Raw genomic sequence first — 15462 nt, 5'->3', positions numbered from 1 at the left:
TGTAACGTTATATTCAAACAAGTTTGTTGCTGTTTCATTCTTTCAGAAGTAGTTGAATAATTTACTTGTGCAAAAGAGAAGGAATAAGTTGCGCTCAGTTTCATAGTCTTCCTCAGTGTTTTCTGGGTCAGTCAGTGAATCACTCATTAACATCATTAAAAATTACATCAGTTAGTGTGAGAAAGATGCTCTACAATCTTCATAATGCTTCACGAAAGAAACTTATTCATGAACATATTTGTTTATATGTTCATGAATCTGTTTCTTAAAAAATTCAGCTTTCAGAAAGAAAAGTTAATGATTATTCAAGGATGCTAATGTTTATCACAGCTAATGTGGATACACAGAGTGGAGTACGGACGCAATCATGTGTGCACATACAACCTGCCCAAGGTCTGCAGACGTACATTGAGCAAAGCATGAAGGGGCCTTTACTGTTGCTTTCACCTCTGGAAAACAGGAGTGTCGGTGCTGCTTCAGTTATTGAGATATCAGCTTTGGACAAGGCTAATGCTAATGCTAACAGTTTGTGGTGGTTTGTTTTTCAGTGTGCTCATGGGGGCTGTCTGATGGAGCTGTGCATCCAGCTGAGTATCACCATGCTGGGGAAGCAGCTGATTCAGAACAACCTCTTTGAAATCGGAGTACCGTGAGTACCGTTAGTACCATTAGTACCATTTACATGGACTGCTTTTGTCACGCAGTGAAGACAATCAAAGTTCAGTATTTTATTGTAATGACTTCCACTCATGAAAGTTTTACATGATTGGAGATTACAAGGCTCCAAGCACCAGGTGGTCCGAAGATTCTTCTGGAATGCAAGGGATTATTAAGGACCGAGCCCAAAAGGCCAGGACCCTATTATAATTGTAATGTTTATTATTATTATTATTAGAGACCGAGCCCAAAAGACTTGCAGACTTCCAGTTGGATTTAGGTCAGAGGTATCAGCGTGTGATTTTTAGGTCTTGATGAGACGAACAATTGAGTTTGGGTTTGATCTCCCTACGACATTCCTACAGGCCGTGGAGGCTGTTTTTGTGTTTCTAGGTAGCACTTGAGAACACATTTTGGAACTCTGGGGGTTAATTTGTACATTTTCTTAAATTCTTTGCCAGTCTTGATGAGCTTGCCAAATTTGGTGAACTGTTGAGTGTGTTTAGGGCGTCAAATTTGGGCTCAATGCAGGAGTTCAGGAGTCAAAAAAAGAAACATTACAAAAACAATAGGGTCCTGGCCTCCGGGCTTTAAAACAGATTAAATGACAGAGGAGACGCTTCTGCTCAAAACCTCTGTACAACTTTTTGACTGGTCGAGCGGTTTCGATTTTATTAGCTGGCAAAGCTCCAAACGCCGAATCCCGCCGCCTTCCTCCTCTCATTAAAATACATGGGAAAACCAAAATGTCTCCTCAAAAACAGCCGTGAGAGAAAACCTCGAGCAAACAGCGACTGTGGCTAAACCGTTACTCTGATCGACTAATGTGAGGTTTGCGGACTAGCTAACATGCTATCGTGTGCGACATAAACAACCTAACATGGTAATGTGAGGTTTGCGGACTAGCTAACGATCTAACGTGTGAGACACAAACTAGCTAACATGCTAAAGTGTGGTGTGTGTATCAGCTAACGTGCTAATATGTGCGACATAAACTAGCTGACATGTTAATGTGAGGTTTGTGGCCGAGCTAACATGCTAACGTGTGAGACACAAACTAGCTAACATGCTAAAGTGTGGTGTGTGTATCAGCTAACGTGCTAATATGTGCGACATAAACTAGCTGACATGTTAATGTGAGGTTTGTGGCCGAGCTAACATGCTAACGTGTGAGACACAAACTAGCTAACATGCTAAAGTCCTTTTCTTTTTAATTTGAATTATTTCGCACAATAATCAGTCTTGAAGAAGAAAATAAAACATTTTGGATGATTGATTATTAATTTCATTTTTATGAGTCAAAAAAACGCCATTTTAATCTGGAAATGAAAAGATTCAAACTGTTAATACATTTCAAATTGAGTTTTGTTTCATATTTGCTTCCATAGCAGTCCTGCAAATAGCATGCACTTAGCCCCAATGCCAAACCTCACCAATTAACCTCATATGCAAGTCTTTGGCCTGTGTGAGGAAACCCCAGCAGCAACCATATTACTCAGAGGAAAACACCATTTCAGAGTGTGTGTGTGTGTGTGTGCGTGCGTGCGTGCGTGCGTGCGTGTGTGTGTGTTTGTATTCCCCAGCAAGCTGAAGAAGCTGATTCGGTACATCCGGTCCAAACCTGGAGCTTTTCAAGAAGAGGAAAGGCAGAAGAAGTTGCAGAGATATGAAATCGACCACTTCCTGGAGCCGTTTGGTGGACTGACTCCTGAGTACATGGAAATGAGTCAGTACCACACGGCGGTGTCATTCACACATGCATTACTTTTGAAGTCAAGGAGCCAAATATCCAAACCCTTCAAGACCAGACTTTTGTTCCTGCTGTGTGGAGATTTAAACGTGTTGTTTTGTTCCCTGGAACCTGATGTGGACTGAGATCTTCTTCTCTGTGTCCAGTCATCCAGTTTGGATTTGTGACTCTGTTCGTCGCCTCCTTCCCGCTGGCGCCACTCTTTGCTCTGCTCAACAACATCATTGAGATACGACTTGATGCAAAGAAGTTTGTGACTGAGCTACGAAGACCGGTGGCAGCAAGAGCCAAAGACATCGGTGGGTCGTCTTCATCATACTCATCATTATTTTATTCACGTCCAATGTCATGTTATCACACTTCATTTGACATCTATGCTCGTGAGGGCTCAGTATTCCATGTAACCACGACATGATGAATAATAATCAGACATGAAAACAATACCGTTTCCAGGCGGTCGTTCTTGTGGAAACTGAGTCTAATGCATTATTAAAAAACAACAACAACGTACGGGCAAATTGAAAGTAACTCTACCAACTGAGCCATGTTACAATTAAATTTTTTTTTTTTAATTATCCATAACATGTGATGGGGGACTTGATTTTTAATGGGTCAGAAATCTGTCGAAATATTATGCATTTTTTGCATATGATGCATTTTTAGTTTTTGTGGCGCATCACACGGAATGTTTACTGCACTCTTAGATATTTTCTAAATAATGATACCTTATTTAAATCCAATTTTAGTGTCAAACCATGCCTCCTGTAATGTTAGCACAATTTTACATTTTTTATTGCTAAAATCATTTTTTTCCTGTAAACATACGACTATTTGCACTTCAACAAATTTTTAATCCATGTCAAATTCATCAATAACATGGCATCAAACTTGAATTTAGAGGGTAAAAATTGCACCATGAACTTTAATAAAGTTGAAATCATGGTGACATCAAGATAAAAATGGATTCCTCTGATCAACGACTCCTCAGAGTTTTTTGATGCATGCTGCTTGGACTCAAAATAAGAAACCAAATCTTCTAAGTTGTGTGTCTGCTGTTGTCTGGATTTCCCAATTGTCTTTGTGTTATTTATTTTTTGACATTTTACACGTTGGGCTTGATTTTCTACAATCGTCCATAAAGCGTGATTAACTGTGCATTTTCTTTGTGTGTGTTTTTTGCGAGATTCACCACGAGTGACGTCGCACACGACCATCAGTATTCAAATGCGTTTTTCCCTCATTAGACTGTTTATACATGAAAGATCTGCTTCCATGTTCCGTCGAGTGAAATGATAAGCCCACGCAAACAAACATGTGGAGATCAATCGGAATTTGGGAAAAATAAAACACATTATTGAAGATGATCTATCAGAAAGTCCAAATTTGAGGTGCAGCAGAAAATATCGTGTAATAAAGTCTGTAAATAAAAGTAATAGTGGGCCAGCTGAGGAAATATCTCTCACCACATTAACAGCAGCATCGATACTAAAGAATGAGCTGATTTACTAGTCATTTTTAATCTTGGGGAAAAAAAGATGCAATAATAAACAATGCAGCCATCTCTTATATTCATGAGGCAAACATCAACCCTCAGTGCATCCCGTCAGTAGATCAGCGCCCTCATGGGTATGCAGACCAACGTTTAGTGGATCAGGTCCAAACACTTGATGGTGTTTGAATCAGACATAGAAGCACCATAGAACCCAAAGCTGATATCCATTCTTGTGTCTGCAGGTATATGGTACAACATACTAAGAGGAGTCGCCAAAGTGGCTGTAATCATAAACGTAAGTATGGCATGGAAGCAATAATTCATGCAAAGCATTCACGTGTTCTGATTTATGCCATAAACAGAGACATTGAGACAGTTTATGTTTTCTACAAGAGTTCTCACATGATTTCACCAGCAGCTGCCTGTAATAACAGTCGTCACTCTCACATAGTAAATCAGCATTCATCATATCGGTGTTAAAGTGGTGCAACGTTGTCCTTCAATCTGATGTTCGTCGTCCACTCCCACACGGTCAGCACCTTAAGACGACTGAGTCAATCAGCAGGTGTCATTTTTTGTGAAAATTTTTTAATCATGCAAACTTTTCTTTCCATATATTTTTGTGCCGCTTCATCATTTTGGGGGTGCTGGAGCTGATTTACACAACGCAGCTCATGGTTCATGACAAACAAACAGTTTGTTAGAGAAAGTTTGCACTGTTTTTATTTAATTTCTTTATAAGAAAATGTGTTACAAAAAAAACCCCTCAAATGAGGAAAATGAGGTCTAGAAACAAGTATATAGGGATAATGTAGGGATAATCTAGGGATTCTCACAATACTGCCTATTGGCACCAATAGACGGTCCATCTCTTGATCGGATTCAGTTTGCTTTGATATGTGGAACAATCTTTTGCTGTGTACAAAAGTATTTAGCTTTTTCTTGACGCCGTTTCACAACATTGACCAAAATCACTGTGGGACACTTCCTTCCTTCAGCCAGTGTTAATTTATGATTTTTAAGTGGCTGCCAATTTAATTCAAATCAATTTTATTTCTATAGCACCAAATACCACAGTCTTTTAGAGCCCACCCACTGGGTGGACCAGGTTACTGGTGTGAACTGGGGTCTCAGTTGTAACTGTTGACAGTGTGAGGTGGAGTCCTGGTGTCTACAGTCCTGGAGGTCCAGTCCCGCCCCCCAACAGGAGGTCCAGTCCCGCCCCCCAACAGGAAGGCCAGTTCCACCCCCCAACAGAAGGTGCAGTCCCACCCCCCAATAGGCGGTCCATTTCCACCCCCCAACAGAAGGTGCAGTCGCGCCCCCCAACAGGAGGTCCGGTCCCGCCCCCCAACAGGAGGTTCCACCAACAGCCAGTGAAAGATGCAACAGGAGCAGTAAAATCATTTAAAACATTGAACTTCAAAAACACTGATAAAACAGGAACATTTCTTTCAGGTTAAAAACACTCAAATATGTAAATTTTAAAAGAAAACAATCGCGGTGGGGGTTAGGGTCAGGAGGAGGTCTTGTTTAACGTTTTCAGTCTGAACACTTCCTGTTCAGTAAGCCCCGCCTTTCCTTTGACCTTCATGTTGACTTTGGCCATGTTTACAAAACGTTTTGAAAAAACTCCTTAATACGTACACCTTTTTTGATTTTTGTTTGTTGTAGGAACCGTTCCATTCTTGTGTCTCCGTATATATTTTTTCTTCTTCAGAGGAGTCACTGCTCAACTCTTCACTCTCCTCAGCTCAGATCAACTTCAGAATCCTCTGGTGAACTCACAGCTTTTCCTTTGTTAGAGTTCACGTTTTATTTCCCTTTAGGTCCGCTCGCTTCGTCCTGTTTCCTTTTGGCTCTGAGCAGCCTCTCACTGTTCTCCTCCTCCTCCATCTCCACATCCGCCCTTGCTCCTCCCTTTACAGTTTTCCCCGACTCCTCCTGAACCTCAGTGCGACTGCTGTCCTCCTGAGAGTCCAGATGGGCCCCTCCACCTCCTCCACCAACCTCTTCTCCACCCGCGCTTCTTCCACCAACCTCTTCTCCACCTCCTCCACCTGTCTTCTCTCCACCTGCACCTCCTCCACTGGTCTCCTCTCCATTTCCAGCCTCACTGCTGTTCTCCACCTCCACATCCACCCTTTCTGTTCCACCATTTAAATGACCCTCTGCCCTATTTCCCCCTGCACTCCTCCCCTCTGGCATCTTGCCTCCTGCATCTCCTCCTTCTGCACCGCCTCTCCTTCCTCCACCTTCTCTTGCACCACTGGCTCCCTCCTCAGGACAGGACCTCCTCTGACGCCCCTCCTGTCCACATCTAAAGCAGGTCGTGTTCCCAGTGGTAGTAAATAAAACAATCCAAACCGTCCACGTTCACCTTGAAGCTCAGGTTGAGCTGCTGGTTGTTGAACTTCAGGACCATGAGCAGTTTTCTCTTGTAACTCAGGCTCCTCACAGGTGAAACCACCTTCCATACCTGGAGAGCAGCTCTATGAGGGTGGAACATTGGAACAGTGGAACATTACCCAGTGTGACTTTTTTTTAGCCGGTGTGCCCAGCTGCATCACCTCCACCAGCGTGTCTCTGACCTCCAGCTGAGACGACGGCGCTAGCTCTCTCAATGTCATCAACAAACATCACCACCGCTCCATACATCCTGTGCAGCACACATGATGTTTGCCGCTCCACCACCTTGGCTACCGCTGAGACACACTCCTCTACTGAGCAGGAGAACCCAGGGTTCAGCTTGAACCCGTGTTTCCTGGTCAGGCGGGTGAACGCCACGATGCTAAGCAGCTAATGCTGCTAACAGCACCTCAGCCTCACCAAACTAGGAAACACAGACACACACACACACACCCTCAACAACACACACTCTCACACACACTAACACACCATGAAAAGGTTGAAACGGTTAAAAACAGTCAGAAAAGCTCACTTTCTCTTCAGTTTCTGCTCGGTCACTCTGCACAGAGAAAGAGAGAGAGAGAGAGAGAGAGAGAGAGAGAGAGAGAGAGAGAGAGAGAGAGAGAGAGAGAGAGAACAGACTACAGGGCAGAGAGCTAGTGTCAAGTAGTAAAATAAAAAATTTAAAAAAGACATTTTACCCCCAACATAGTGCTTCTTTTAATCATCCACTCAATCGGCACTAAGAAATATGCATTCGTCTAAACAAAAGTGGTTGAAAACAAACAGTAAACCTCAGTGAAGCTGGAAAATACCTTAATACCATAAAACAATTACAAGGATTAGTTCCTACGTTGATAAGTTCACATATTCTTGCAGGGTTGAAAGCTGTTGAGTTTCTGTTGAGAAATGATGAGCAAGTAGGACACACCTGTTGCTCTGCAACTGTTGCTCCTATGATACAAACGTCGGGGAGGTTGTCAAAGATAAGATTGAAAACATTAGTGAGAAAGTACAAGGGTGTGTAGATGCCAAATAAAGACAATCCAAGACCTGACAAGGACAAGGAGGAAAACAAAAACCACATATGTAGAAATATCTGCGCTAAAAACAGAAATGACGACGCAAAGGTGAACTTTGGAGGAGCTCGCTGGCGCTACCAAGACAGGAAAGAGCAGGAAAGCAAGTTTAAGAGACAAGTTGAATCACTGTCAGAAAAATTCCTTGCTTTGGAATGTCGCTCGAAACGACAAAACTTGAGATTGGCCAGGATTAAGCCTCAGTCCCACCATGCACTACGTTCCAGAGCGGGACGGTACGGTAGAGCAAAGTGCACCCGGACACAACTCTGTCACGCCGTCCCACCACAGAGAGTAGGGTTAAAATGTAGGCGGGGTTTTGAACGCAGCGTAACAACGCAGGTATGTAATGCAGGTATGTAATGCCATTATGCAACAGTGCGTTGCTTACGGTTGTTTTGGTACCATCCACTACTTTTGTCAGTGGAGACACATGAAAACCAATCCTGCCCCGTCCCGACCGCTGCTTTAGAAAACGTAGGAACCTCTATTAGGTAGAACTCTGAGAACCAAGTGTTCTTCTGGGCTGATATTGGACAGTTCTATGATATGATGGATCCTGGTGGTAAGAGCTTTAGAGGTTAAAAGAAGGATTTTAAATTGTTTTCTAGATTTAACAGGAAGCCATTGAAGAGAAGTAAATATTGGAGTGATGTGATTCCTCCTGCTGGTTCCTGTCAGGTCTCTCGCTGCAGAATCAATTGAAGACTTCCTAAGCAGTCACTCAGACACCCTGATCATAGGGAGTTACAATAGTCTACTCTGCTAGAACCAAATGCATGAATTGATTTTTTCAGCATCACTCTGAGTCAACATGTTCCTGATTTTAGAGACGTTCCAGGTGATAGAAAGCAGACTTGTTTAATGTTTGAGTCCTGGTCAAAAGTAACTCCCAGTTTCCTTTCGTGCTGTATCTTAATAGACCCTGAGAGGTTTAGCATCATTTATATGAAGCAAGGATGTAGAGATTACTCCTGCAGCCCCTCTCAGTGGATCATCATCTTTTTTCTTTTATTTTGTAAACCTGCTTTGAGAATAAAGTGAGTGCTTTATGGTGCCAAAAAAATGTACTGTCCAAAGAAAGAGTCGGACATACTTTCCTGTTGCAAATGTCATTGATTTATGGATGTTTTGGGTTATTAACACTCAAAGCCATAGTGTGATTTGGATTAAGGTGAAAAAACATCTTGTGATGACTCCAGATCACAACTGTTCCTAATCCTGACTTTTTTAAACAGTGCCATGTCATCAATATATTGTCTATGGTGCAAAATGATAAATATGAAGCAGACCTGTTGTCTATTTCCTCTTCTGAAAACGCTACACAAGCTATCTCCATCATCCAAATACTGCCTGTCAGTCCTCGCTATAATGTTCTGGTAAAACATGCTGAAGTCATTTGAGAAGCATTGGTGAGTTCACAATTGGTAAAAAAATACCAACACGGGTACTGCAACCAGCACCGGAGGTCAGTCGGAAGGTGCTGCCAATGAATATACAATAAATGTCCACCTCAATCCTTCTGGTAAACGTGACCGTTTGATTGCAAATGAATAAACCCAGAATGACATTATTTTTGCTGTTTTGATGGGAACTCTGGCCAAGTTGGTTTGTTGTACATCCGTTTTCATCTGTATTTATCAGGGTTGACTCCTCCATGACACCTTTCACTGACTTAGCCATCCTAACAGGTCTTTTACATCCCTGTGAATATCCTAACTTCCAGCTTCCGCCCATTGCTTTCCATCCCAACTCATGAAAACATGTGTTAACGTCAGTCTCATTCTCATATCATATCATGTCTGTAATGTGTGAACCTGCACCCCTGCCATTGTTCCCAGGCCTTTGTCATCTCCTTCACTTCTGACTTCATTCCCCGGATGGTCTACCAGTATATGTACAGCCCCGATGGCTCCATGCATGGATTTGTCAACCATACGCTGTCCTATTTTAATGTCAGCCACTTCCAGGAGGGCAAAGAAACCATGGATCCATTGCAACTCGGCTTCCCAGTGGAGATATGCAGGTAGAATAAGTCTCATTTCACTGTGCTTAGCTTCTTCACGGTCATTTGTTCACTGCAAAACGTTAATTCGATTCAGAGTTTGTGCAACAAACTGTGAATGACGTAACTGCCACAAAGTCAGTTGTGTTCAGGTGTTCAGGCCCTTTTGATCTTAACTGGCTAAATTAGAATTCCAGACAAATCCTAATTCTTCCCTTTGTTGTAGTACGAGGGGAAGAATTGGCCTGGACCCGATTATCTGAATATTTGGTCGTGGTGGTATCCAAATGGACCTGTTGCTACACTAAACTGGCCTTAGCAGCTAAATATAGCCTGTGTGTTCAGTTATTCAGACCAGCCCTATTTTATACAAATAATTTCAACAATTTCACTGAGTCACTTTTGCAGCACCAACATCATGGATGCCAATGTAGCTTCACGAGCCACTCACTGTATAATAATGTGTGTGTGTGTGTGTGACTTTTTGATCTAAACTGTTTAGCATTAGCAGTGGAAATAAAACTCGGAAAATTAAATAAAAAACAAACAAACAAAAAAATCTGTATCTATTGTTACGTTACTTATCCAGTTTGGAAAGATTTTTTTCATTCCAAGTAGTAGAAAAGTACTTTACTGACCAGCATGAAAATATCTCGAAGGAAATACTGAAAAGACTCGTTTCAGCTGATAATCTGAGCACATAGATATTTACACCGTTGTTGTCTCCACAGGTACAAAGACTACAGAGATCCTCCATGGTCTGCCACTCCGTATGAGATCTCCAAGGAGTTTTGGACCGTGTTGGCTGTTCGACTGGCCTTCGTCATTGTTTTCCAGGTAAGAGGAAACACACAGGAAGTTCTTCCATGTACTGTCATTTCAAACGCAGTGTGACACTTTATTCACAAGATCCACCAACACTGAAACGTTGCAGAAGACTGAACAAATCGTTGTTACACTATCAAAAGCTGGAGGTCCAATCAGGACATGATTGACCATCATCTGAACACATCTCAGCCTCTGACATGTGTGGGACATTTATACAGCTGTGGTAACATCAATAACCACACTGATTACTGAAGCTTACAGTAACAGCCGGCTTAGAACACCCTGGATCACTTTCTAGTAAATCTACTATTGGGTTATACTGCTTTTGGAAAAAGTTCTCGTCTTGTTTGTTGTTCTGAAACGTTCCGTGATCTACCGACTGACCACGCCCACCTAGAGAAGACTTCCGGATTCTAATGAGGTGTTGCACCCATGTGACAAAGTGACGTCATGAGTCGTGCCACCATTTTAGGTGGTAGCGGTAAACACAATTAATCACAAGTCAACACTGTCATTAAACAGCAGTGAGCGGGAGTGAGAAATTAATTTCTAAGTGTGCAAGTATGTCAGAAGCCTCACGGTAACACTGTCCACAGCTGTGAGTCACCTGGACGGAGAAAGTAAGAAGAGATGTGTGGATAAACTGACACAGTCGTCGATAGATGACCCACATCGGTTCCCGCTTGGTTTATTTACTGATGCTGTGAAGTGTGATCTGGCTTCTGTCCCCCAGTCTGAGTCTCGTGAGCTCTACAACTATGCTGTTCATTCAGTGATAGGTGCTGCTTCCTGACAGCTGTAAGCGAAGGAGTTAACCCCGAAGCTGAGGACAGCTTTGGCCTGGAGCAGAAGTTAGTCTCCCGTGTGTCTCCGGACCACAGTCTGGAAACTGGAACAAGAGAGACCAACTTCTGTAATTGAACCGTAAAAACTGTCCACACGGAAACAAACTGCCAACCTGATATGAAATGGGCTCCACAGATTCTGGAGGACTTAGTTGTCTCCCAGCCTTCTGTCCTGCAGTCCATCTGTCCCTTCTCTCAGGGTCAGCAGGGAAACCATAAAATGAGAGGTATGGACAGGTGTCCTGCCTGTTCGTGCAGCCGACAGCTACACAAAAGATACCCATCTTCTCTAATAGCTGATAAAATTGTGCCTCAAGTGTGACCTTGTTTAGTGTCTTGTTTACAGTCGGGGGACGTCCAAAATGGCGGGCCCAGTAGTACCGCGAGACCTCTGACGTAAAATACCTCAATGCTGCGACCTAAGATAAACATACCCAGGATATCTCTCTGTTACCGAACACGAAGCAGGTTAACAACTCAGAGGTTCAACCCAGTGTTTTCTTCCTCATATTATTAACCGCATTATTTCAGATCAACCCTCCTGGAGCTAAACAGACTTGGAACAAGTCAAGAATAAGAACAAACACACCCTTCAAAGCCTCAGCGACAAGGATTTATTTTATTATGTCAAAGAGATCGCTCTAAATACTCTTTCTCCGCTCCGCTGCTCGCTGCTCTGAATTCACGCACTAATCAGGATTTTCTGAGAATGGGCGGGTCATTTTCTGAGAGATCTAATTGGTCGGGGGGCGGAGCTTTTATACTCGCTGTGCTCTTATCCAGAACATAACCTGCTCCGCAGCAGGTTAGACATTCAACCTAAGTTACCGGGTTGATTTACCTCGAGAAGAAGTGAACGAGCGTCACAGTACAAAAAAACCCAGAGTTAAGCCTGAAGTTAAATCCATAAGGGGAAATCCAGAGTGGTGGTATAGGCCCCAGGAGATGGGAGAGCATCAGCAAGAGCATCAGCAAGACCACAGCGCCCCCATGTGGCTGCTGAGAGCAGGGCGTGGCAGATTCCATACACAAGGAATGTAACTCGGAGTTATAACACACAACAAAGCACAGAATTTGTCAGAATCCATTTTTTGTTATCGGTCTCTCAGGCATGTCATCAAGATGATTGGCACAAAAAGGTAGTGATGGACAAATGAAGCTTCATGAACCACTGTCTTCACTTTCTAAAGCCACTGGATGGCGCTGTCTGCTCAACAAACGATTGAAAGCGTACTTCATTACCTTGTCTTTCAGCCTCCATCTTAGAACCAGAGCGCCATCTGGTGGCAGTCAGAAAATAAAGAAAGTGGTTCGCGAAGCTTCATGATGCTCCCTACAAAAAGGGTTGAAGTTAAATCAGTGTTCATTAACGTTCTCGGGGACATCCTAAGACGGGAATCGAAGCAAACTAAAGCCGTGATTTCATGGACTTTTCCTTCCAGAATGTTGTGCTGCTGATGAACGATGTCGTGGACTGGCTCATCCCAGACATCCCCAAAGACATCAGCCTGCAGATCCACAAGGAGAAGATTCTCCTGGTGGACCTCTTCATGAAAGAAGAGCAGGGCAAGTTCTTCATCTACGAGAGCGCCGCCCCGGTGGTGGAGGAAGAGAGCGGCGGCCGGAGCAACAACAGCATCGCGGCTCAGCCGCGCAGTCGACCCAACGCCAACAGCACCAAGAGCTTCTGACGCTAAGGTGCAGGAGCTGGTTCATGTTCAGAACATTCCAACATGGAGAGCAGCTGGATCACGAGCTGCTGGCTGAGACTGTCAGTGGTGGTGAACACGAAGCCGTGAAACGTGTCGTCTCATTCGTCAACGTGTGCACGGATCTGTAAATGTGTATTCAGCTTCGCATGCACTGAGAGATTTGGGACTTTGTACATAAGTATCTCTCTCTCTCTTTTTTTATTTTTTTTTTTTTGGCAAATCTTTGCAATGGTACATGAATATATACACAGATCTCTAAATGTTCAGGAATGAACTCAGATTCTTCCAAAAAGTTGGGACACTGTTCAATGCAAATAAATTAATTGCAAAGAAATGCTAAGATTTTAGAGTCTCACAGCCCGGTAGTTTGTTCCCAAACTACTTGTTATATATTGAAACTTGAGACCTTTTAGGGAAACTATTTGCTCACGCTAATGGCAGCAACACATTTCAAAAGTGTTGCGAGATCGGCAAGGTTCCACAAGTTTATCGTTAAAAATAGTCACTGCAGCTTTTCTTTACCAAATAGCAATACAAGACGTGAAAGAGTCTTTTAAAGACATGTTTTGGTAAAACGATCTTCATATTGTTTGTTTTGTAGATTCGTAATTGATTGTACACATAATTACTTTACACCCGGGTTACTGTGGGTCTGGTTCATTCCATTCTTCTAAAATTATATTAAAGTGTCAATTGTGAATGACAGAGTGTAGAAAGAATAATAGTATTATTTTATCTGCCATTTTTACATCAAATGTACCATAAATCTTGAGGCCATATTGAATAATATCAGCAACTTTAGGACACTAAAGTCACTCAGGCTTCTGTTCCTTCCTACCACCACTGCCATGGTTTTAATATACTTTCCATTACGACTTGGATGCTCTCCTGTTCCATCTGTTATGAAATGTGCGGCTGCCATGAAATTCAAATTAAGCTCATGTTTCCTATGTAATGTTATGATATCTGGTATATGATTTATGGGCTGTTCGTCATGAAAGTGTGGGTCTAAAGAGGCACAAATCCTTATGTTCACTCTTATTTCCTGTGTAAAAGACCTTTCAGTGGGTTCAACATTAAATGGGTGTGTTAATGATGCCTCACGACTGTCTGTGTATTAAATTTCCCTTCTTGGTTGCAAACTGAGGTAATTATATCGCTGTTATTTGTTGGCCTATTATTTAAAAAAACAACAAAATAAAATCGTGAGCCTGTTGATGACCTGCGGATGGAAATATTATCTTGATCTGAAGGAGCTGAAGGTGCATTTGAGGTGCGAGCAGCTGTTTGGAATCGTATTAAAAAGATCTGAATTACTTTGCGATCCCTGACATGAGCTCAGGATGTGACAGCTGATGATCATCTGAGCTTCTTGATTCCAGACAGCTGAGCTGTCAGACAGAAACAGACCGATAGTCCTCAGCCACTTCCACTAGAAAACTAGCAATGCATCTCAGTTCTTAAAAATGAATGGCTACTAAATAAAATGAAATAAAATTAATAAATCCAAGTCCAAGCCTTTAAAAGCAGATGTCAGTCTCACAATTAGAAATACAATAATCTTTACTTTCTGCCTGGCTGATGGTTCTGTGCAGGAGAAAGGAAAATACTGAACTCTGTACACGTTTATAGATTGGAGGAAAGCAGCTTAAAAGGGCTATTTGTTGCTATAATTTGAATTTCTGTCGAAGAGGAAGGTGTACTGTTTGTATTGTGCCAAATAATGAGCGAATGTCCAGCCTGTCATATCTCTTTCATTATTCTTTGTAAAAACGTGCAAATAAATGAAATGATAAATAACGTGTCGTGTTAGTGAGGTTTTGTCTACAACTTTCACACTCTAATAACTTGAAAATGTGCTTAGTGATTATTTGAGGACTAAATCAGTGGAAAAAAATGTTGCTCCACAAACGGAGCCAGTCCGTTAAAGCAGAAGTGGGAGCTTTCAGCGATCGGGCTCCTCTCAGGTGGAAACAGTTTCAGTTAAGGAGGCGGACACAGTCTCTACTCTGAAGGTTAAACTTAAATCTTTTTTTTTTTAATTAAAAAAAACTTACAGTAAAAGCTGGTTCAGGCCACACTGACCATTTTGTGACGAAGCAGCCGTAAGGAAAGACTGCTTAATATGTTCATTATTGGTTTGAAACTTTCTAAGGCTGAATTAAACCCTCAAACTCACTGATCACTGATAAAAAGGCTTTGTGAAGCAGTGTGAAGGTCTCCCGGAGCGGATGCAGTCAGTTAAAGGAGTTAAAGCTATCTCCTCAAGCAATAAATAACACACAAAGGTGTTCTTTGTCTTAAAAAAAAAGAAGAAAAAAAAAAAAAGTAAAATCCTTAAAACTCTTTGTTCATAAATACTGAGAAAGCTGAAAAACTCAACATTCAATAAACAAGAATGGAAAAATGTGACGTCCGTGAACTCGTTTGTTACATTTTCTTCTTAGAGATGCAGAATTTGATCCGTCTCTTGCAAAGAATAAGCATGTAAGGGGAAAAAAAGGTTTTGTTTTGATTTTATAATTCTATTGATTAAGGAACAAGACAGAAAAGGAAAAATAATTACTTTTGCAAAACGCCTGGTATAAATTTGCCTCAGTACATTTGTTAGACGTCAATAAAAAAACATGCACAATACACAGATAAGTTGCATTTTATATATATCTATATATATCTATATCTATC

The 15462-nt window shown here is 42.0% G+C and overlaps 1 protein-coding gene across 1 annotated transcript in view; it reads left to right on the top strand.

Moving 5' to 3' along the window:
• LOC308116515 (anoctamin-1-like) overlaps positions 1 to 14571 on the top strand; it is a gene marked incomplete at its 5' end in the record, with an annotated part of 64645 nt that extends 50074 nt beyond the window's left edge. The window contains 7 exons of the mRNA XM_080474764.1: positions 549 to 649; positions 2241 to 2383; positions 2554 to 2706; positions 4142 to 4194; positions 9229 to 9413; positions 10124 to 10229; positions 12508 to 14571. Coding sequence (XP_080330890.1) covers positions 549 to 649; positions 2241 to 2383; positions 2554 to 2706; positions 4142 to 4194; positions 9229 to 9413; positions 10124 to 10229; positions 12508 to 12756 — 990 coding nt within the window. The 3' untranslated portion in view covers positions 12757 to 14571. The remainder of the gene's footprint in view (positions 1 to 548; positions 650 to 2240; positions 2384 to 2553; positions 2707 to 4141; positions 4195 to 9228; positions 9414 to 10123; positions 10230 to 12507) is intronic.
• Between the last annotated feature and the right edge of the window lie 891 nt (positions 14572 to 15462).

This window comes from Lipophrys pholis, assembly GCF_963383615.2.
Source record: "Lipophrys pholis genome assembly, chromosome: 11".
NCBI classification, from domain to species: domain Eukaryota; kingdom Metazoa; phylum Chordata; class Actinopteri; order Blenniiformes; family Blenniidae; genus Lipophrys; species Lipophrys pholis.
Note: the sequence above shows the minus strand (reverse complement) of the source record. Positions and strands in the feature narration are given on the sequence as shown.